The 24,537-nt window shown below is 41.4% G+C and overlaps 1 protein-coding gene and 1 long non-coding RNA gene across 2 annotated transcripts in view; one reads left to right on the forward strand and one right to left on the reverse strand.

Annotated features, from left to right (window-relative positions):
• Positions 1-12,334, forward strand: part of LOC146689624 (uncharacterized) — a 60,928-nt gene extending 48,594 nt beyond the window's left edge. The window contains exon 3 of the long non-coding RNA XR_014916028.1: positions 12,272-12,334. This is a non-coding gene — a long non-coding RNA (uncharacterized LOC146689624). The remainder of the gene's footprint in view (positions 1-12,271) is intronic.
• snd1 (staphylococcal nuclease and tudor domain containing 1) overlaps positions 1-24,537 on the reverse strand; it is a 176,276-nt gene that overhangs the window by 6,075 nt on the left and 145,664 nt on the right. Inside the window, exons 19-22 of the mRNA XM_085437009.1 lie at positions 19,237-19,360; positions 17,118-17,187; positions 14,163-14,276; positions 9,723-9,926 (exon numbers count right to left, since the gene is read on the reverse strand). Coding sequence (XP_085293135.1) covers positions 9,723-9,926; positions 14,163-14,276; positions 17,118-17,187; positions 19,237-19,360 — 512 coding nt within the window. The remainder of the gene's footprint in view (positions 1-9,722; positions 9,927-14,162; positions 14,277-17,117; positions 17,188-19,236; positions 19,361-24,537) is intronic.

The following is a 24,537-nucleotide window of genomic DNA, read 5'->3' on the forward strand; positions in this document are numbered from 1 at the left end:
TTTGGGCTTTGGAGGAGAGCTCTCAGTGCTCACAGCAGTCTTTCCCAGTGCAACACTTGGACAGCTAGGGGAAGCTAACATGATGGGGAAGAGGGTCTCATACGCGCCAAAGTGGATTAGGCAATATATAAACACAAAAGAGAGAATTGCATTTGTGAGGACAAATGGCAAACCCCAAAAAGAGCTCAACTTTAGAGGAAATGTATTCCATCTGCACTTTTTCCAAACTCCATAGAGCTGAGAGGCTGAATCCAAATGCTAAGTATTCTGTGAAAGATGCAAAGTCAAGAGCACTACAGCACAATATGCACAGATGATATGCTGCCATACTGAAATGATCATGGTGGGCCTCTTTGTACAGTGGTCGGGAGGGTGCCTTTCCTGGCTCACCCTCATCTTTCACTGTTCCCCTCACTTCACTTCACTGAACACAAATGATGACAGACTTTGGATTTCGAACGGCTGCACGTATCCTGTCCCGGATCCTTCTTTTCATAGCTTTTCTATTGGCTCCAGTAGAGAGGCACAATGGCTCATGTAAAACTCGTCTGGAGAGGCAAAGAAAGGGAATATTTATCTTTATAGCAAACAAGGGTGTCATCATATAGATGGAGGAGGAAGGGAAATGTGGAAATGATGGCAGGGAGGTAGAATAAGTAAAATAATGTGCACGTAAAGTAAAGAAGTCCAATAAGAAAAGGAAAGAAAATGCAGAGTTTGTAGAGGGTTCAGGTAGCAGAAGGCTGCGGGCGACAGTGAGCTTGTCTGGATGACCCTACAGAGCTCCCATATGCCAGACAGATGCCATTAACGGTGAGCAGTGGCTATGGATGCTGGCACCAGAGAATATGTTGTTGGCTAAGGAGGCTGCAGCGTACGTGGGAGTGCTCCTGAATGCATGTGATTTCATTCTTTGCAATTACTTGCAACAAGAAAGTTCTACTGTAAAAGACTGAGACTAAAAACATCTATCTGATACTCGCATTCGCACCAAAGGGGAAGGATCTGAAAATACGTTTTGACTCAGCGTTAATGTATGCAGGTAACTTTCTCACGCAAGACTTGGTGGGAGACTTTGTGTAAGTGTGATGCTTCTCGTAAGATGAACGACAGGTGGTGTCGGTCTGGCGGTTTGGCACTAATCTGTGTATCTGACTGGCTGTGAATCTGCGAGAGTGAGAGAGGCAGCGAGGGAGGGAGACCGTGCATTTCCCCGCACTGGCCAGCATGCCATGCCCAGGTGGTGTTCTGCTAAATGCGGTGTGAAAGTGGTGGATCGGAGCGAGCGCTAACGCGGCACTTTTGTGACAGGTTGTGCACGTCTGGTGCGTAGGTGAGCTGCGTCGACTTTGAATTTCACAGCACGTGAAAATGCTAAAGTAAAACCAGATTTAGTCAGATTTTTGGATGGCGTGTGTATGAAAAACAAGTGACTAATCGACGTTTCGGTGCCCGGTTGTGTTCACGTGGTCCTCGCTGACGATATGGGATGTCACAGGACTTAAAAACCACCCGAGTGGAAAGGGAACAATGAGGCGTGTCCTCTGTGCATGTTGCACTTTTCTCATTAGCAGCAATGATGATCAGGCGCACAGCCTCTCAGACACATGCAGTCAAACTCCAACATAAAAACTGCCACTAACAGCCTTTTGTCACTATTTCTTTGTTGCTGCTTTGCTCGTTTTTTTTCATCCCACTCTATCAATCCTTATTTCGTCTTGTTTCATGTCCCCCCCGCCTGCCATCACAGCCTCCTTTTGACTACACTGCAAACAAAAAACTCTGCAGCAGACGAATCGTCGTCAGAGCTTCTTCCAGAAAATAATAGCTTTCATGTCCGCAGCTCAGGGTGTTTCCAGTTGAGAATGCTCTGTTAAGCAATGGACTGTCCTATGAGACATCTTTCAATTAACATGTCCACGCATAGCTAACAAGGGAGGGACTCCTTGAAGGTTTGTCATGTGTCAGGACTGAAGGAATACAGTGGTGCTTATGTAAAGACAAGATAGAAAGACACTGAATCAGATTTTTTATTTATTTTCTTAATAATGGATGTAAAACAAAGTAGATCTACAATGTCTGGCAATTAATTTTTTGTGTGTGGCTTTTATTTCTCCTAATCCTTTCTTTACTTTCTACTAGGGCTGCACAAATGATCAAACGCTTACAATTAACTATTTTTGTTGGCTTATTTGTTTATTTTGCCCACAAAGTGAAACTCTTCAGATTCAAATCCTGTCTTTTCCGTGAATGCTCTGGCATTAACTAAGCAGGAGAAATTGAAGCTTCTGAAGTAGACATAACCCAGCTGGGTATTTAACTTAGGTCCCTCATGCTATGAGGCAACAGTGCCAAATAATGAGCTACCAGACTACCCTTGTTGGCCTGCAACACTTATTAAAACCTGATAATCGAGATAAAATGAAATTAGCAAAACTCCATTTTGCGATGACCCATCGTTTTATCTCGTGTTAGAAATCACAGCACACCGCTTTCCTTTCCATCGAGTGCATGAGTGTCATTGCCCCTGTCTGCTGCAAACTAAGACTACGTCCTGTTACATGCTGGTCCCCCCAGCATGGCTGTCGGATGAGATCAGATGCTTTGTTGGGAACGTGGCATGACAAGCCCACCAGCGTAGGTTCGTGGAGTTAAAGAGGACACATTCGTGTACCCCCAGCACATACAACAAATGCAAATGCAAACAGTGTCTAGTGCGCTCCCAGATGTTCTGGAAGGAACTGCTCTTGTAAATATGCAATAACACCACTGCATCTCACCCTAACGTGCAAATTTACTCTCATAAAAGTTGTGCAAGAACATTTTGCTCTTCTCCAGTACCATTTTATTTTTCCCAGCAAGGTCATATCACAAAACAGAATAAATTAAAACAGCCTGGTGCCTCTGCTCCCCTCCTGTACTCACCCCGGGGTCTTAGGAGGGAGGATGGCGCGTAACAGTGTGTGTGTGTGTGTGTGTGTGTGTGTGTGTGTGTACACATCTGCAGAAGGAATGGCATCTGTGAAGTGGCGCGTGTCAGTTAGGACATGTACAAAAAAAAAAAAAAAAAAAAAAAAAAAGACCCTCAGAGCAGTGCCAGCAGGGGAGGAAAGTGCATGCTAGTGTGTATGCAGTCAATAACGGGGAGCAGAAAATGTCCATTAAAAGGCCCCATCTCTAACTCTACTTGTAAATTAGGTATTGAGCCATTGGTGGAGCGCGGTTATGCTGTAACACACCCGTGACACTCAGTGGGGGGGTGTTTATGTGTGCCCTGTGGGTTTTGGGGGGATGAAGAGACTCTTGATGGGCTGTGACAGAGGTTCAGGTTGATGCCCTCGCTTTTCAACCCCCAGTTGAAAAGCGAGGGCATCAACCTGAAAAATCAGTCAACTGGTGGACTGGATATGGCTAAAAGCCATTTATAAATGACACGGTGACGACTTTTTGGGTTGGGGGCGGAGGCGGCGGAAATCTGATACACTGTGGGGTACCTACTTTCTGTACTCGGCCACACAAACTCCAACCTGCTATTTTTTGTTATTCTTCGTTTAATCTTATTGGCATTTTTATTACAATTTCACAAACACAAATTTTACTACATTACTATTTATCTTTGGTATTCATCACCCAGGTTTGCACTTGTGTGTTTTACTATTGTTTTCCTCCTTTCCTCCATGTCAAATACATGAGGGACAGCTACATATGTGACTCCTGTTCTTGGGGAACAGTGTTACATGAAACGTGGTTTGCCCACCAGGCCTCAATTTGTTACAAAGAACCTACTCTACAGAGGCAACAACACTCCCAGGAGGCATATCTTCAATGTCCAAAGCAGTGCCTTAACAGCATGGCAGCAGAGGTGCTCACCACATGAGACCCTTGACTGGAGACTAAAGGGGCAATCGTGGTTTGATAAATGGAAGAGGCGATCCCTGGAGGCAGCCCTCTGCACGTGTGACCCTCTTTCCTGATTTCCCCACATTCGGCTCCCTCTTTATCTACATTTTCAAACTCCATTAACACAATTATTCTGTCCTACTAGCTAACACTGGGGACTATAGCAAGTTGTAAGAAAACTACAAGAGGCCCTTTGTGTAAGGAAAAGGGAAAAAAAAAAAAGTCTGAATAAACAAACCTCACATCATGTGAGCTTCCGCTTACAGGCGTCTCTTCTGGGCCATCAAAGCTTTTCACAACTATAAAGTCAGCTGCTCAAAATTCATACGGTAAAAGCAAAGCATCAGTGTGAATACGGCACGAATACAGAGCAAGAAGATAAAAGGCAAAAAATAAAACCATATTTCCTGAGGGGTTCCTGGTAATTATAGCTTTCACTTTGAATAGGCCACCTCACAGCTGTTTCCCCCACAGTCCACCTTCTGCCGACACACTCACGAAAACATTTAGGTAAAGATCTTCTCTCCATCTTTATATACATTAGGTTAAGGTATCTTAATCCTTTCTGTGGGGAACAAGGTGGAAGCGAAGTCGATACTCCAGCTTGGCTGTTGGTGATTGATAATAATTATGGTGGTGAAGGCAGACGCTTCCGTATTTGTAATTGAGTTGTAATTAGTAAACTGGAGATTATTAGCTTGTAACACTAATGAACTTTGGGGGCCAGCACAGACTTCGGTTAGATGAGGTGACCGAGTGAGACAGTCGGCACCGTGGCCCGCCACAGTTTGAATCAGTCATATTTGTTGGCAGCTGCTGACAGAAAACACTGGTGAAAAGCAGCAGAGCACAAACGACAGTGCTCCTAACCACACAGACATCTTCCACTTGAGCTGCCATGACAGGCTCATTACAACTTGGATAAAGAAATATTAAGTGCGAGTGTGAAGTTCTGTGCAGTAGCTAAAAATATCTGCTCCAGGCACTTATTACTTGTGCGCCCAATCAGGTAGAAAGAAAATAATATATCTGTCATGCAACTTGTGGGCATTATTATCGACCTTGTGTGGGTTTGAAGGACAGAAACATCTGAGGTAAGTTGCAAATAATTGCACATAACTGCATTTTGAATCACAGCTCATTATGAGGCCACCAGCAGGTTTGATCTGAGCTCTTCTCCACTATAATTCCCGGGGATTCTTGCTCATCATGACACAGCACTGAAAGACGAAATGCAAATCAGCACATCAGCAAAAGCCAAATGAGGCACCTCGCCATTGACATCTAAATGACATGGCTCGGGCCCAGGATAACATAAATATACTAAAAGTTGAAAACAGAACACATGGGGAGAAATATGACAATCAGAAATGAGGCACTGGTATATACAAGAATTCAGAGGAATGGACTGCGTAGGTGTGGAACAAGAAAGAAGGGATGGAGTGGAAAAAACTAAAAAGATAAGGTGAACAGTGAGTTGAGAAAGACAATAAAAAGGGTGAAAAAAGAAACAGAAGTCTGTTAAGTGGGCACCAGTGTGGAAAGCTGCCCTTCTGCGAGTGGATAGTTGATGGTGCCAGGACGATTTAAGGCTGGCTAAGTATATCTCTTGTGCCTTGAAGTCTGTGTTCAAGTCTCAGGTTAGCGCATGAGAGAGGATCTAAATGTGTGTTTTTTTAAAAAGTCACTTTCTTTGTACACAGAACCTTCCAACAGGACATTTGGCAAACATTCATTATCTCTTGTTTGCCAAAGTGAACAGCATTGTCATTCTTAAGCGTTTATAACTGGATGGAAAATTGTTTTCTCGTGCATCCCGATGCCTTTTTCCCTCTACACTTTTACTGTCAGAGAAAATGACACAAATGCTCCATTTTACACTGAAGAGATACAAATTTTCTTCATCTCAATGACAGCAGTTGCCAACAGGGGCAATCAGACCAAATGACACATCGCTCTAAATATTGCTACCAAAGGCAACCATAACGTGGCTGTTCAGCTTTACTGCTCATTAATGATACTAATTTGATGAAAACATGTACAGCTGGCTTCTTCTACGAACTGTGGCCAAATTTACCTAACAGTCAGAGCACAGCAGTACACAAACACCTCTTTGTTACCACAGAAGCGTGCACAATGTCGAGCTCTATAGCTGAATTTAAAATGTCAGAACAGTGATAAGAGTCCAAGAACAGACAGCTACAAAGATAATCTAAATATAAAAGCTTAATAAAAACACATGAGCAGATGGACTACACATGATATGCCATATGCATGTGACAGATTACACTATGAGATTAAAATCTCTTGATTACGCACATCCAGTATGTTATGAGGGTGAATATTAACAGTTGTTAACAGTTTAAAATATTTACAGCTGTTCTGATTCAGGTTAGTCTGTCGCTTTGGATCATTTTCATATTATATGAATTGGTGCTTTATTTTCCAAGGACATCAGTGGGTAAGTTCTTTATTAAGAACTTTCTATTGATCATAATTAGGCTCAGTATCTTCCATCTGATTTTCCCATTTCCTCTTTCTCGCCTTCCTTTAAAGTGGAACTAGAGATTTAAGATGAAGCAGCTGGTATATGATCATCATTTCACCTACACTTTCACAATGTTTATACCTTTTCATGACACTGCTATACAGCAGATGTGATAGCTGTCCATATGGTGTGCATAGTGAGCATCTACTAAAGAAGGGCTTAAGGCAGAGAGGTATTTGAAAAAAGAAATAAAGACCCAAATGGATGAATTTTCCTTCCTGCTTTTGCTCTATTGCGACACTGCCATCCTCAAAGACTGGTGTTAACCTTCCGTGCACTTATAACTGACTATTAATGGTTGCTGAAGTGCCAGTGAACATTACAGCCCATCTGTTACGTAATGCTTTAGCACTAGAGTACAGATTACAATGACCGTGTTCCAATGCCCAGGCATGGATAATGACTAAAGAACAGAGACAAAATGGAACAGATAGAAAGGACAAAAGTCATTTTTACAAGGAGGCTGATAGTCTAGCTGCATGAAAAGGCAGAAGGGAGGAGTAAAAGAGCACAGAGTGCAAAGCAAGAATGCTTGGATACTACACTACTGAGCTTTGGGAGAATTTCTATATAGGGGAAGAATGATCCAGAGGTCACCAAGAAGTTGTACTTTAGTACATTTTTTTGGCTCTATTGCACCTTCAAGATAACGTTTTCTGTTGTCGTGCTAGCAGCAGGCACAGTTGAGCTCATGAATCTCCCAGCCACAATGCACCTTGCACACAAATTACTCTCCATCAACAGTCCAAGTTCACTGCAGCAAAATGTAAAGTAAGGTGAACACATTCATCCTGAGCAGCCTACAAGAAAGAGGGAAATGGGAACTGTACAACAGTTTGACTTTGAGCAGCTTTGATTTGTGATTAAAACTATAAAAACTAATGGTTCTCTTTCAGGCTAAAACTCATTCGTATTTTAATTATCAATTCATTTCCACAATATTTGGTTACTTAACACGTTATTCTTTTTGGCTAAAAAACAAAACAAATGGCCAACCAAAGACATTTAATCAATTGTTGATTTTCTGTCACCCAACAAACCGATAGATGCTCATCATTTCTAATAATGCTACAAAGAGCAGAACAACAAACAGAAGTCTAGCAAATAAGCCCACATATAGTGTGACTCAGACGCACAATTCACCACGTTTAGATGTTTCAGAGGTCGTCTGATCCTACTCGAGTTTGTTTTGTGGAAGATGGCTTTGAGCTTGGAAGCCGACTTGATGGGTGGAATTATCAACAAGAAAGCTGTAGAGCTTTACTTAACACACACTTGTAAACACTTTGGCAACACTGCTGCTTGTTAGGCTTTCTCCACATCAAAATATTTGTCTGAAGCCAGCACAGAAGAGGCAAATGCATGTGGAGGCACAGCTGTTGCATACTAAAGAGGAACTGTTTGATCCAACAAAACCTAAATCTGTGGAGTCTATAAGCCTATTAGTTGAACTGCTGGGAGGTTTTAATCACCGTCCTTTGTCTAAAGGGACCATTAACCAGAGACTGCATTACGGCTGCTGGCTATTCTTGGGAGGTCAGAGTTCAAAACACTCTCACAACGATGCACAGTGCTTTATTGACTAAGGCGGGATGGGAGAGTAAATAAATTGTTTGAAACACTGCGTTGACAAGTCTCTTCTTCCCAGTAGCTTCTAATTTAGATTAATATAGAATCTGATTATATTTATGAGCGATTACACTCTGGTGGACACATTACTCTGTTCCTTTGTGAGCTTTAATTTTGAAATAAATAAGAGTGACTAATATTGCGCTTGTGCAGAAGGAGTAATTGCAGCAGGAATAAATATCCTCCATGTTTCTTTATCTTTCATGTACAGAGTGGCTTTGAGTCTACGAGGAGAATTAGCATAATGAGAGAAAAGCACATGAGTGATGCTTTGTGGTTTGACAAAATGGCCACCGTCTGAGGCAAAGTGTAGGTGTTTTAATGTGTATTGCGAGACTTGCGTTTGACAAGTGAGATGAGATAAGCATTAAGTCCTTTGTGCCACAGTGTTTACATTTAGAAAATCTGCAGCCTTCCAGTGTAGTACTAGCTTTCATGTATCGAGAAATTCTCCATGACAAACTAGCACCAAAACGTGGTGATTACTTAACTGCTAGGAAGCAAAAGACCTCGTAATGTGAAATAATATGCAATCGGGTCATTCGCCAGTGAGAACGCCAAACATTCACTGTGTATCTAAAACTGCAGTCCAACAAACTTGCACTATTGTCAACAGTGAACACTGCTGAGATCCAAATTCAGTGACATCATATTTCTCTCGCTGCCTTGTTTCCTGGGAGGCAGTCCATAACTGTTAATTCATCTTAAGCAAAAACACACAATTCACATCTCACCCAAACCACAAACTATGAATAACTGTCGGCCGCTGTTTGCAAAGTTGAACTGCATTGAAACAATTAAAGATGGGCAGCAAGGACTAGTTTTAAACAGGCACAGGGGCTAAATTATTTAAGACTGTATTATTGAAAAGTGGTTCAGATGTCAGCCATGGAGAAATGATGATGCGTTTTTGCTATTCCCAATCTTGAATGGTTCTAACTTTTTTAGAGAGGTGAAGGCGGCTTTCGGTTTCACATGCTGCGGGATTTTACAGCAGGAAGAAACAAACATTTAAACTTTACTGGCAAAACAAGCAGCCTGTTGAAACACCTAGTGAATTACATCCAGGTGGATAAACGCAGTTTTCAACTGCCTACCTCATTGAATATGGGTAACTAAAATAAAAAAGGAACCATTAGTCAGCTGATTATTTGGCTAGAAGTATTTTCAGAAATTCAAATGTGAAAAGGTCAGAGTATCATTCAGCGCGTCAGCTCACTGCACACAAACAGAGGCGGATTTAACTTTTTGATTTCAAACAAAGCTCTTTCAGGTTCTCTCTGTTTAACACATCATGAATGTCTTATTTTCCACAAGAAGAAAAAAAAGTCTAAAAACAAAACACAAACTCAACCCAAACATTACAGTAGTGGAACTGATAAAAGCAGCAGTACTATAAATCTTAACGCTACCTATAAATATCAGCTATGTAATTACACGACTACCACATCTATGGCCCTGTTGAGACCAGAAGACTAATTAACTTAGACTGAGAATAGGTCTGGTTGCCTAAACATAACAGCAGCCAATTCACCAAGGGAGAGAAGCAGCATGGAAACAACAGAAACAACAAGGAATTTGTTTTTTTTTTAATCTAACAGTGAGAGCTTGCGTCACCAGCATCACATCTCCTCTCCTCACTTACCATCTTCTGCAGATGCTTCTCCTTACGGACATCCACCATGACTAAGCCCTCTTTGACCAAGCCGAGGCCCACGTCGTCCTTGGTGTCCCCAAACTGTATTGTGACGTGTGGGCAGGTGGCACCCGAGTACTCCACATTCAACAGGCACTGGCTGTTCTGGATGTCTCGCACCACGCAGTCCACCACATCAGCACGGGCGTCCTCCTGAAGAAGCGAGAAGATTTTAAGAAAAGATGAGGAAGGAATGGAAGGTGGTGCAAGAGGGAAACAATTGGGTAGAAATGGATGTTGGATTAAAGAGTGAAAAAATGAAAATTGAGTTGATAATAGAAGAAATGAATAAGAGGGGACAGAGAAAATAAAAGAAAAAAAGATGAAAGAGATAATTAAGTAGGTTATCACTACTGATAGCTCACAAATGCAATCTAGAGACTGATTGAAGCAGTGTAGATGTGCACCAGCCAAACTGTAACATCATTCTGTTGGAAACAAACACTGGTAAATGGGGGGGAAAAACCCTATTGGACAATAATAACACCACCTCATTCATGTCAGTTATACAAATGACAGTTATCTACTCAACCAGCTGAAGAGGCTTTAGTCTGTCTGAAGCATCTACGGTTAGACTCCTATTGAACCTTCTCCTCATCTAGATCAGTCGTCTTCTCCTTTCTTCTTATTCCTCAGGTAGTTACCTCTTCTAATTCCTAACCTTCTCAAATGTGAAAGGCCAGCATTTGTTTGAACATATGGTAGAGAAGGAGGTGGAACAGCTGCAGATCAATCCTGACCTCACGTCCTCCAGCAATCGGGGTGGGGGGAAAAAAAAAAAAAAAAAAAGGAGCCACAACTTCAAAGGCAAGAAGACACTTAGAAACAAAAATCAGTCCCTGGCTATCATCCATCTCTCCCCTACTCCATCCATCTCTTCGCTTCCCTTCTTTCTCGCCCTGGTCTTGTCTCCATGGCAACCCCCTTCGAACTAGCCGCCCTTGGGTTATGTGCGTGTGTGTGAGTGTGTGCGTGTGTGTGAGCAGGGAAGCTTGTTCTAGGCACAAAACTAAGGGCCTTTTTTGTCCCCGCTCTCCCCCTGGCCAACTTGTCACAGGCGCTGCAGGGAAGCTCGAGGCAACATTGAGAGAGGGGAAAAGAGGAAGAGCGAGTCAGTGTGTGTCAGAAAGTAAGAGAGTGAGGGAGATAAGAGAGACAGCTGATACAGGAGGAAAGGGAAAAACGCAGAGAGAGACTACTATAGAAGAGGAATTGCACTGACACTCGTGAAGAGACGATACAAAATTAATGAGTGCCTTTCAGTGACCCGCTCTCATCCACTGTGTGTAGAACAGACATTTCTGAAGCACTTGAGGGCAACAATGTTTGCATTTGCACCTCAGCTTACATTCGGATACCAAAACACTTCTTTTTTTAAAATGACTTGCTTTGAGCGATATTAAAATGCTATGAAGAAAATGTAATTTTTAATAAAAACAACACAAGCCAAACTTCTCAGACAAGATAATGTTACATCTTGTCCCGGCACAAAGCACCTTTTTTTTCTTTTTTCTTTTTGAAGCAAAAATTATTTGTCTTCTTTGCGAAAATTTTTTGAAGCAAATTTTGAAAAGAATAAAATAGATGTGTAGTGTCAGCAGGTGTTCTACAGTTTTGTCTAATGAGCTTTGCTTTGGAATTTTAGCTCCCCCCCCCAAAAAAAGAAAAAGTGTATTTTTTCCACCGCTTAATTTGCACATCTGTTAATGAGAAGAGATCGATAGCAGTCCAGTGTAAGCGATGCAGTTTAGTACGTGATTGAGTAATTGGATGGAATAGTAGGCTTGTTTATAAGCCACTACCATTAGAAAGTGGCTATTTTGGTTGGAGTGCTTCTTTCTGGCATTTGTTAAAAGAAATAACTTGGGTGTTCATCTTTTCTACAAGAACAGTCTTAGCAAAAAAGTTTTAATTAGCTGAAAAGGCAAACTAAAGAAAATGGCAAGGCAGCTGAGAGTTCATGATGCACACGAGAAAACTGGATTAATTACTGATAAATGTGTGGTAGATGCTGCTGGAGTGAGATGTCATGGAAATAACACGCTGTGCCTCTTTCCAAATAAAAACTTTAAGTTAGAAGTGTTATTCCTTCATAACAGCAGAACAGTGAGAGTGTACCTTGGCATTTCCCCCCCTACAAAGATATTTTCGCTATATGAAAAGGCATTAAGAGGCAGGAGAATGATCTTATGCTACTATTGGGATGGTGAACATCTTGTGTAAAGGTGTCAGGTTGCAGATTGCAAGACAAAGGCAGCAAGCTTTTTTCAAGTGCAGCAGCAAAGGTGTGGTACAAAAGGGGTTGTGGGCTGTCACGTGCTGTCAGTTTGAGTGACGTAGTAAAAGGCTTCAGAAAAAACAGATGGCGGACACAAGAGAAGAGGAAAATGAAAAGAGAAATAGGAAAGAACAGATGCAGACTGACAGAGAGGGGTAAGGTGCATGTCAACCTCCAACATGTGGTTTAGCTTTGTGCGCGTATGTGTGTGTGTCTGCAGGCTGTAAGGTGTAGGTGATGCCTCTGTCCCCTGGGCTGGATCAACAGATGGGCCACTTCATCACTGACTCATGAGACAGGTGACAGCATGCACCCTGGTACCACCTGCTTGTGAACACATGCACTTTTTCTTCTTTTTCTTCCTTTTTAGTGAAAGTGATTCTGTTTTCACATCCAACGATATATTAGGTTACGCTTAAATATTGACGATGCCAGGGATATTAAACAAATTTGATACTGTAGGCCACGTCCAGCCCACAGTATAAACAAGTTTAACTACAAATTTAATCCCTGACAAATTTTAATATATATGAAAAAAAAAAAAATCAATTTCACACAACGTCTGTTTTTAAAAATTTCTAAATGGAAAAAAATGTTGTTTTGAGCTTTAATTGTGAGGAATAAATATGTGACATGACAAAAAAGAATCTGTTAGCTCATTGCACAGACCGTCCTGTCATTATATAATCTCTTTTTCTTTCTTTCTTTATTTCTGTGAACATTTTTTTTCATCATTTATCTATTATGAGGTTACTTTGGTGAGAGGTCTTCATCAGCAGGAAAAGCTCTAAAACTTTACATTTTAGACTTATTTATAAACTTATTGTAAACTGTATTTTTATCAGATGTCCACTGGGCCAGACTAGACTATTTGGTGGGTTGATTTTCGCCCCCGGGCCTTATGTTTGACATCCCTGTGCCAATCTATCCAGTGGTTTTTAAAGGGGGTGCCGATGTGGATTTGATTGATACTCTGCTATGTTTCCTCACATTCACAAGCCCATTAAAAATACTTTACGCTACATTTTCAAACATAATGATATCAAATTTGCAATTTGACTGTATAACGCAACAGGCTGTCTCACTGATGCACAAAACAAAACAGTTCCTTCAAAGGGTTGCCATGTTTTAGAATAAATGGAGCCTCTTTTGCTTACACTGTTAAGTGCATTTGATAATCTGCGATGCACTATTAAATGCAAATGCATTTAATAGTGCATCGCAGACTACAGCCTCTAAACTGACCGTAAAAATGATTCCACAGCCGTCCTAAACATTTAGACTCTGTTTACTGTAAATGTGTGTGATCATATTATTTTGTGAAAACACGCAAATGCTCCGCACACCGAGTTAAGTGAAATCCAAACCCTGTAAACACTCACTCGAATGCGCCAATCGGGCACATACCAAACGAAAACATGCTTCTGTTTTATTTCTATTCGGGATGCTGCTCGCTCAAAACGCTACCAATCGGTTGACCCCCCATGACACGCGCAAAACACAGTCACTCACACACATACTGAGACATAAACACACACCAGTGGTCACTGGAGGTTGAGAAAACACACTCAGATGTAAACAAGAAGATTAGTGCCGTGGAGGAAAAAAAATGCACTGGTGCTCTGCTATCAGATGGTCAGATGGACATCCAAGTACACAAACACGCAAAGCAACTGGAAGGCTTTTAATCGCTCTGTAACATGAGAAAGTTCGGGCTGCTGAAGCAGCGTGTATATCGAAATCCATCCTATCAAACTGTTAATAAAACCATGTCTGGGCACCCAATTATATTCAAATCTGGTGCAAACAAGTAAATCAATGACTTGGTGTTTGTCATTGTTGTGTCTGCTTTGTACAATATGCATTATGTATGAGCATAATTTTCACTAACACTCGCCTGGAATGACAACTCAACCCCGTCTGTCAGTTGCAGACTTATCGCCCCGTGTGATAAGTGAAACTCAAACAGTTGTCATGTCTTGCCAGGAAAGTCGACTTTCAAACGCTGGCAGAAAATGAGACTGAAGAAGCCGATATCTCAAAGTTAATTTTGAAGCTTTCAGCTGCGACACATATCTCAGCTCTGCGCGCGTGCTCGTCTGTGCACTTACGTCCTGGGGGACCTGGATGAAGGCGAAGGTATACTCGGTGGCCTGTACTGGCAGGGTCCTGGTGCTGAAGGCCAGAGGTATGGGAGCCAGACGGGTGGATGACACAACTTCCCTCTGAATATGAAAGAAGGACAAAAATAACAATCAATACAAAACAAGTTCATTACAAGCTGCCCCATCAATTGCAATCACATAAAAATGGAGTTTGTTTTATTTCCATTTTTTAAGAAATTAGGTCAGTTACAGGATCAGTGAAGCCTCAATGGTATTTCCAAACAGTACAGATTTTAAACCTTAAATTGTTTATGAGTTTCACATTTTGAGATAGTGAACTGTTACCTATATGACCCACACAAAAAAACATAGCTTGTTATCATTGTCTGCTTATTAATTTCTGGCATTCCAGCCCCCATCTCTCAAATAATATTGTATCAATTGTGCCATCTGTACATCTGTACACTGCAGGTCTTAATGCTCAATTCCAATTTTTTGATCAAATCCGATTTTTGTGTCTGCTTGTTCACACTACAAATAAAATGTGACAGCAAACGCGCCCTAGTGTGAACCCTCAAAGCGGCCCGCATGCGCAAAAGAAGACGTCACACACAACGCGCTCTGTTTAGACCCAGAGCAAACAGTATTGTTTGATAGATGGCCCTTAATATAAAGAGTTCGGACTTTACATTTCCCAATTTTTGCTTTAAGTTATTTTGTTATTTACATAATAATGTAAATAACCTAATAATTATTCTTATTGCTGTTTAAGAGAGGAGCAGGGCTTCAAAGGATAGTTGCAGATTTCTGTCAGAATCTATAAATAAAATGTTCACGTTTCTCCAACGTTGTCTTCCCAGCAGTTTCACTGACATCTACGCTGGATGGCCAGGAAGCGTTCGCGATGTCTTCTCGGGCACTTCTCCAGAGCTGATAATTGGCGTCTGTCTTGTGTCAGTGACGTAAAAGACGGATTTAATGCGACTTGACCGTTCAAACAGCAGCCGCTTTCTAAAACATCGGATATGTATCGGATTCAGTACCACATACGAAAGTGACCCATATCGGATTTGTGCCGTTCACACTGTCATACCATGATTGGATATGGGTCACATAGGGTCAAAATGTAGCGTGAACGTAGCTTAAACTAGATTTGCTCTCTAGTTTAGCTACGAGCTAAGAGTAAAGAAAGCAATACATGTCAAATTGATTGTCACCAACAAATGCTTCCAACACCAAATCACAAAAATGAATCTTTAAAGTGCCTATGATAGGCATTTCAGGTTGAATTCATTTGTTTTGCACTGACATTACATGGGACCTGCTGTATTCATTCCCAAAACCAGATTTTCTATTCTTGAACTCGACTCTAAGCTACTATAGTGGAGTATTGTAAAACAAGCCATTTTACCTCTGTTCCCCTTGCCTTTAAACCAGCTTTCCCCTAATTGGCTAGCCTTCAGAAACAAAAGGTTTGAAGAGTGGGTCGGTGGGGCCAGAGCTGTGCGTGGGAGATCTTTATTAAGTGCATTTGCTCTCACTGACATCATCCAAAGCAAAAAGTAATAATAAGTTGTCTGAAGCCTGAGGTTTTGGCTCACAGTGACTGCTTGTAGATTATTTAAAAACTTTGGCCATGTTTAATATGAACATCCACTAATGTAACAATACATCTATGACAGAAAGCAAGTACAATAGGTCCCCTTTAAAATGTCACAGAAAAGTCCATAAAAACAACAGTTTTATGCATGTTCACAATACCGATTGTTAGTTCAGTGCTGTGCTTTGACTTGGCTCCCAGATCTTTTTAAAAAATGTATAAAAATTAAAAGTATGCACTGTATGTCAATGTTATGAAGCACTAAACTTGATATATCAACACAGGTAGGGCACACGTGAGCAATAACCAATCACTGATCACCACAGGCTACACTGTGGTGGAAAGTCAGACAAATATGGCCGTTAGAAGTGGGGAGTTAATTTAATGACCCCCATATCTTAGGCTAATGTGTTCACTGGTCTGTACAGTCTAGACAGAGAAAACCTTGAACATTTATTATGGCTAAAATGTTAAGATTTATCGCCGCCATATTCTGGTTTGACAGCACTTTGAACGCGGGCTTTAAAAATGAAATGCCAAAAGTGTTCTGCTGTGTTTTCTAATGATCACATAATAATTCAGGTACTGACCTGTTCCCGAGCGAGGTTGCAACATTATCAGCTAATAGCCTGAGCCATAAAAATCAAGGCCAGATTGACCCAAACTGAAATGGCGCAAAACTACAAAGAATGAGGTACATAGCAGCTTGATTTTTTTCCCCTTTCTGTGTGCCGGGTCAGCCTCGGAGAATCACACTTTCAGCAACATGCCAGGATGCATCACATCTGCCAACCAAACCTCGATGTGTCCCCTGCTCTGAGGTCAGTCACACACTGTGCCGCTCCACTGCATCATGGGAAAACTCCGCAGGGTGGTCGCGGGGGTGGGGGTTGGCTGAATGAGCCACTTGGTGGTATGGTGATGTGAAAGCATGTGTACGCACGTGGGCAGAGACGCAATTGTAACGCGTATGTGAGGATGTAGTGCCTTCGTCATCACGGAGTCACTGAAGGAGAATCCTCAGAGAGGGGGGCAGCTCTGTTTTTGTCATAGTTACAGAATGAATAAAAGCAGTCTGCTTCAGTCACATCAAAAGAAAAACTCCAGCTGAATAAATATGGGAACAAGCAAACAACTGGTGACTGAATAGATGGATAATAATGGGAAAAAAAATCCCTCTTCAGTTACTAAACTCCTTCTGGCTGTTGGGTTTGGCCAGGAAAAAGCACTGCTACTGTGCATATGTTTTGAGCCCTGAACACCAGCACTTTGTTTTATATTCTAATGATGATAATCCATCATTAAGGGACAAAGACAAGAATGTACACGTCAGTCAAATTCATCGTCACAAAGTTACTCACGTTGCCATAGTCAATGTAGAAGACATGGACCTTTGCCGGTGACTCAACTTTCTCCACTCTGGCTCTGTACCTGTAACAGCAAAAAAAAAAAAAAATAATTGAGAGAGAGACAGAGGGAAGGGGTAGCGGGGAGCAGAGAGAGAGAGAGAGTATACAGCACAGGGGAAACAGATGAAGACAGAGGGCACAAGAGGAAAAGGAGATGAGTAAATGATTCTGTGCTTATTTCCCTGGGGAGAATGTGTTGGAGGATCTGTCTGTTGTGATCGGAGGAGAGGAGTGGAAGAGGAGGCGGGGTGAGGTGGGACAAAGGGGATCTATCAGGACATAGCAGGGCTGTGCGAATTGCACGGGGGGCTCCATGCAATAAAAGAGAGAAATTTAAACCTATTTTTGCCTTGTAGCAAATAACGTCAGTGCATTAGTGCTAATCAAAAAACCCAGCAGTTTCACTTTGTAACGGTTATATTTTCAAGCGTATCCGACAATCTGAATGAAAATAAACTTGTTATTACAAGGACATACTAATCAGGGTTAAATTAAAGGGGGAAAAAAAACCCTTGAAAACAAAACAACAAAATGCCTCAACAGTGGCTAAATCCTTCCTGTGAATTCTTCAATTCATACAGACGCAACATAAGAACTTGTTTTCCCTCACACTTGTGTCGTTTCATCTGACCATCGCTGACTCTTAACTTTAACAAATGAGCGTGAGGAAGAAAAATTGGCTGCACACCAAGGACAGCAGGAAAAAGTCAAATAATTAGGTCCACATGGGCAAAGACAGAAACGAGAGCACAAAGTTGAAACTGAATAAGTGATTAACAGGAAGACAACAGCAATGGGCACAAAGAACAGGAATGAGAAGAGCAAAAGACAAAGTGACGAGTGACTAATGAACAGTTTTTCTTATTCGCTCTTTTTTCCCCCAATTCACTTTGACTCTGTGGTATTCCGAGAGGCCTTGTAAGGCGACAAATTTCTAATTACTCCCCGAATGAAAGGAGGACATTCCGCATGCATCACAAAATACTTCGATACGGATACAGAGAACAATGAATGTAATTAGCTTGCTGATAAATAATAAAAAATGACAAAGATATCAGATATTTTCCACCTAAAGTGGGGTTCCTGACAGACTTTTTTCCACAAAAAACAGGTTAAAGAAGTGAAAGGTTTACAGCAGATGGTTTGCTATAAATTTGAGCCCTGCCCCGAAAAAACAGGACAGGAAGATGGAAGGAGGGATGGAAGAACGAAAGGACAGCACCTGGGTTGGGGGAACATTTGGTTTTTAATCAGTTTTGTGGTCTTTTTTCACCGTCACCTTCTTGACAGACTCCCTCTCCCTCCCTCGATCACTGTGACTTCTATCTGTCCCATAACCATCTGTAAACTATGAACATCCAGTGAGGAGATGATGAAGAAGTGTGTATGTGAGCTACTGTCAAGCTACTGCTGATTCTGAAGGGCCAAAGCAGTGGCATTGAACTAATTACACCCTGTGGGTGTCTGCAGTCGACACAGGCTTAAATAGAGACAAGGTAAAAATGAAATGTCAGGTGTTCCTGTGAGGGAAATAACTACAGTGTGCAAGCACATATTGTACCTCACAAAAATGTATAAAATAAATGTTTAGTTTCGAGTTTCTTCCCTCAGCTGATAAATCACGCGCCACCATCAAGTTCTTTTTTTCTTCCCTCGGGGCATCTGTTGATACCGAGTATTGTGGTAAAATCCATCAATAAGTTGGCCATCCATTGTATTATGTGATGACACTGATGAAGAAACCAGATACCATCAATCACATCAGCTGACACCTGATCCACATAATAAGGTCAGTGTCACTCCTGACCGGTGCTGTCAAAATTGGGTGATTATTCATTGAGAAAAGAAAACCTGCACCGATCGAACTATTTATACATGCACTGCATCATTCATATCACTGCCTAGAAAACTGAATGTAATGTTTTTTATAATACTGAAGAACAGCAGCTAATAACCCTTGTGTCAAAGGAGAGACGTCTTAATCCTTCCTGTTTGTCATAAGATGACCTGACAATGTTGATAAGGTTGCTATGAGGCTGCTAACATCAGAGGAACTATAACGCATGCTCACCATTCACCATCAGCAAACTTGGCTATGCAGTAGTCTCCCCGGCGTGGAGAGTAGGATCCTTCCACTGGTGGCTGGGCGGCGATTTCTGCTCTCATGGTCTCCATCAGATTCTCCAGCTGACTTCCTGATAGGAAATGCATGTGAGATAACAGGTGAGGACTGGAGTTCAACTTACAATTCCAAATGTAATTTGAGTTTTCTTCAAATTATACTCATTACATGCCAGTGGCCAGTTTTTAACATTGTTGTGGTTTCAATCTTTTCTCCATTTGCATTTCACCCGACTAAAAATGGGACTTTCCACTCTTGATGCAGCAGCAACTAAAAATATGTAACATCTGTGTGTAAAATGGACCTAAAATTCATTCAAATCCTATACAGAGGTGCTGTGATTCCTCCCTTCAGCTGCTGGCAGTATGTGACTGATGGAGGGTGGATCCTGAGGCAGCGGCAGAAAATGAACACGTGTATCTTACCCCATGCAGGGCTCCTAAATAATTGTATGAATATAAATGAAATCAAGTCCGGCGCAGCTTTGTATTTTTCTGTCGGCTTGTTTATTCCCTTCATAACCGAATGGTGCAACTTCTAATAATCATTTTCCTTTTTGTTATGAATAAATTAAAAGCATTCCTGCATGCTCGAGTACAATAAGATACTTCAGTTCAAGTTAAATTAAATCACTGCTTTAGAGAATGTACTTTATGCCTTGATTCATATAGACAGACACAATAGGTGTGCTCAAAAAGTTCTGAAAACACATAAGACTTTCAGAAATCTTGACCTCTGACCTTGAGGTTACCAAAATTCAAACTTCCCTGAGATTTCTAGCAGAACAGATTCTGTATGAATCAGAAAAATAGATGGTATCAATTTGAAAATTGTACGTTGGCTTGTTCTCGAATTATCGCATTCACAAACTTGGGTGTCTGTGCCGCCTGCCTGGCACGACGACGACAATACCGCATCAGCCTTTTTACATTTGAGGAATACAAACAATCTGATTATGGTGGGTTCCAGTCTGCCATCCTATGCTCTGAATGCACTGAAAAAGCAGGAATTCTTTTGGCCTTTCAAATGCAATCTTTGCTTCCACTTCTTCAAAATGAAAATCAAGTTGAAGGATAGCCCTTTTTTGACATATTGGAGGTGAATCACAGAGGCAGAAGTGCAAGGGGACATGACTTCTACTGAGAGATCTAAAAATAACAGCCACGCTGAAACCCGTCCAGAGGTGCACAAGACGATGACCTTGAATGTAAGATTAGTCAAATTTAAATCAGGCTTATTTTTTCAACACTTAAGCACGACTGGTGGCTCAGTGGGGGAAAAAAACAAAAAACAAAAACAAAACATTAACGCCTTCAGATACAGATACCAAAACAACCCAAAAACAACCTGCTTCTCTTGTTATGCCTTGACTCTGTTAGAGAAAAAGAATTTTAAATTAAGCAAGCCAGCTCTCCCAGTGGGTCTTTATGGCCTATCAAGCCATTATATCATGCGAGGGAGACCTATTATGGTGGATTCACGGCGAGAATGGGGCTGTCGATATGGCGGGAGCTTGAGAAATCAGATTATGAGTCAGGGCTTCATGGATCCAATGACTGCAGTAAGTGGCAGCCTGATTTGCACCCATCAGTTGCAATTGGGGAGCTGATTGTGAACACCACTAAGTATGTGCATCTCCAAGAGAGCCACTTTTCTGGTGTTTGTGTATTATGTACAGTATATTTATTTGTGTATTGCAGAGCATGTTTACACAAGCATGTCTATTAGTGTTCGCAAGTGGCTGTGCGTCTTGTGTGTAGAGCTGTATGAAGAGTGTGGAAGCAATTACAGCAGCTAGTTTAGTAAAGTGGCCCATATAAATTTCCATGGTGGTATTTTTAGAGGCCATTTTCACTGATCTACCACCTGGAGGGGGTTTGTGGGCAGGAGCACCAGAATCATGTGCAATGGAGCATCTTTAAAAACATAAATTCATACAATGGGAAAGGAAACTGAGGCAAAAACAAAATTGCATTACACATACAGCACTGTGAAAATGTTGGAGGTTATTCAAGGAAAGCAGAGATGCTTTCGAAAATACTGCAAATAGCTTCCTTTCCTCCCCCCAATAAAAATCACGTAGTAAGCGGTAAACATAACATTCATATCAATATTTTGTGTGACAATACTGCATCTACGCATACACTTACTCCCAGTCTTACAATAGCAGATCCGGATATTTTTAAACCGCTTGGATAGAAGAACCTAGCATGTCAGCCTTGGGTAGAAACCCAATTTCTCACCTTGTACATGTGTACTTTTATTTTACAGTATAACTGGGGTATTACAAAAACATGTTTTCTCCCACTAACCTGTTTTCTTGTGTGAAAATAAATGCAGTCAGCGTGTGCATGTATCTGCGTGCAAAATTAGTAGGTGCTGCTTATGCATGTTACTATCAAACAGCTTGGAGGCAGGCACTGCACGCACCTTTTTAAAAAAAAAAAAAAATTATTATTATTTTTTTTTTTTTACTTATGTACTGCTGCGAGTTGTCATTAACACCTAAAATTATTTATGCTTGTGGAGAACAAGAAAACACAAATAATGATGCTGTTTTTCCCACGGTTATCTGTGCCGAGACAGGCAGGCAAGCTGCAAACCAACAGCAGACAGGAAACCTTCATTTGCATGCTGTCAAACCTGGAGAAAAACACCAACGAGGGATACAAAGGGATTGTGGGAGTGTGTAAGAAAAGTTGGGAGCTCAGTTTGATTGTGAGGAGGGGGGGTGGGGGGCGGTCAAGGTGGGGGTGTCCGACACATCACTAGCCACCCACTGGTACGGCAATTGCTAATGAATGCAGCAGAGCGGTGGGGAAGAAGCATCAACACACCAAACAGACCCATCCTCAGCATTTTGTAGAGAAAGCAGTTTTTAGAAAACACATCAGATGAATTGCTTTCTAAACAACTTGCATCATATGGACCAAACACACACGCACGCACACAGGCGGGGTGGTTGCATCGTTATACTCCAGCTTTACCACTGTGGCTTGGTGCAGAATAACTAATATTGCAGTGGACTACAGCTTCCACAGTCAGCCACCTCCTTGATTTATTAAGCAAATTAAAAAAGTTAGTGCGTGCGAATGTGTGTGCATTTAATTGAAAATGCTTTATTGATGTAAATGGTATTTACAATACCGAGCAACAGAATGGATTATTTACAGTTTGAACTGGAAGCTGGAGCTTATGAGACCACCATATCACAGATTTTAGCATGAGCATAATTATGCAGACTTCCTAAACAAATCTCACTCTGCAGGTGGGCCTTTTAGTGCCCATCACCTTTATTTCCTCGTGTACACTGCTGTTTGGTACAGTTTGAGCTAAGGGTTCTATTTTCCCTGATGTTTGGAAGAAGAAGAAAATTAACATATTCATATTCACCTCCTGATTCTTATCCTCTAGAAAGAGAATAATGAAGACTATAATACATCCTTATTTACCAGATGCATTTTCTTGCATCACAGTTGAGCTCCAGAACTTTCTTATCTCAGTCTCAACCTGATAGAGTTGCAAACTGACACCGACAGAGCACTCAATAATGTTCATTTCCACATCTGCAGACTGCAAGGTGTGTTCAATTTAGTATGCAGTGTGGGACTCGCGCATTATCATTATTCCGTGTTGGGATTTGAAGGTCTAATTAGGAGTGCAGAATTCTTGGATCTAAGTTCAGAAACACTCCATCCATATGTCCAGGTTTAAGTCTATGCTTGTCCATAGAAGAGCATCAGTGTACTGTCAAGGTGCAAATCACAACACCAATAATAACAAAAGCAACAACAACAACAACAAAATGCACATGGAAATAAGGTGGATGTGCAAGGAATTACACACAAATACCTACAATTAGGTCTCCTCTGACTGCAATCAGTGTGGAAGAAAGCTAAAATGAACTTCACAAACTGCAGGTGAGCACTGACAGAAGTAATTTGCCATCTGGGGTGAATTGAATAAAAGCTTACGCAAGTGCGGAAATTCTGAATGAATAGGAAGAGTCGCATTAGCATGGAAGGACAGCGAGGAAACGCTGCATTACAGCACAAGATTCCCATTTTACGTTGGCATGAAGACAACTAAATATCTGCGTGCAGATTGGGTAAACCATGTCAAGCGTGAGTGCTCATTTTGCGTTGAATGGAGAGCCAAAGTGACGATCTAAAAAGCAGCCAAACCACTGACTGTGTCTTATGGCGGCCAATTTCTTTCTGTCTTCATCTCTTTATTCATCTGTTGTTTATTTCCCACCCCCTCCCTCGTTCTGTAATTTGTTTATTCACTGTTATGGATGCAGCTGTTTGTAAATCATATGTAATTACATTTTGAATGCCCACAGAATAGCGAGGGAACAATTAGGCTTTAAAACAAGAAAACAACCAAAAAGGTGAGCGAAAAAGAGAGAGGGGAGAGAGACTGACATGTTACAGGTTAGTTATGATCATATTTTATTTTTTTGTGGCACACGGTGTGTGAACAAAGGCGAGGGAAAACAAAAAACAAAAAAACAAACAAAAACAGCAAATCAAGTGCCCTTTCACTACGCATCCCAAGGCTCCACTGAATTCTATTAAGCTGTTTACAAAAGGCATTAAACCCACAGAATGGTAAATAATCACAATATGAAAGGAGCTCAGGCCAGGAGAGCAATGGCTACCTATGAAAGCCTTCCAATTTCCTGGTTTATAAGAATGACAAAATTAGGAGTCAAAGCCGAGAGCATCTATGAAAAGATAACTGCCAGGGAAATAACTGACTGGAGGAGATCCAGACACATAAACCTAGCTACAGCTCAGTCAGATTTATAAAAGCAAAATGGATGGTAAGATCTAGAGGAGACACACAATTACCCCAAAAGCCTTTTTCCCCCTCAGCATTCTCTTTTTTTTTTTTTTTTTTTTTTTTTTTTACATCAGCATTCTCGCTCATGTTGAAAATGCTGCAGAACCTTTGTTGTGCCCCCTGCCTGGCTAGTCAAAGACTGTGTGGATACATGGATGGTACATCATCTACCATCTGAGAGATTCACAAACACTGAACGGAGCTTAGTTTGCGGTGTTAAATATGCATGAGGTTTGGACAGGCTTCATCCTCTCGGGGTAGAGGAATGGCTGTGTTTCAGGACATGCGAGCAACAATTTCAAGGTAAAAAGGCAGCAATGACAAACAACAAAACACAGCCTCAGTATACAGCGTACTGGCTTGGAAGGCCTGCAGTGAGAGCAAGCACACTGCAAAGCTGTT

The sequence above is a fragment of the Copadichromis virginalis genome, linkage group LG17, assembly GCF_057382275.1.
Source record: "Copadichromis virginalis isolate Kocher_CV1m ecotype Utaka linkage group LG17, C_Virginalis_male_GT1.1, whole genome shotgun sequence".
Lineage (NCBI taxonomy): Eukaryota > Metazoa > Chordata > Actinopteri > Cichliformes > Cichlidae > Copadichromis > Copadichromis virginalis.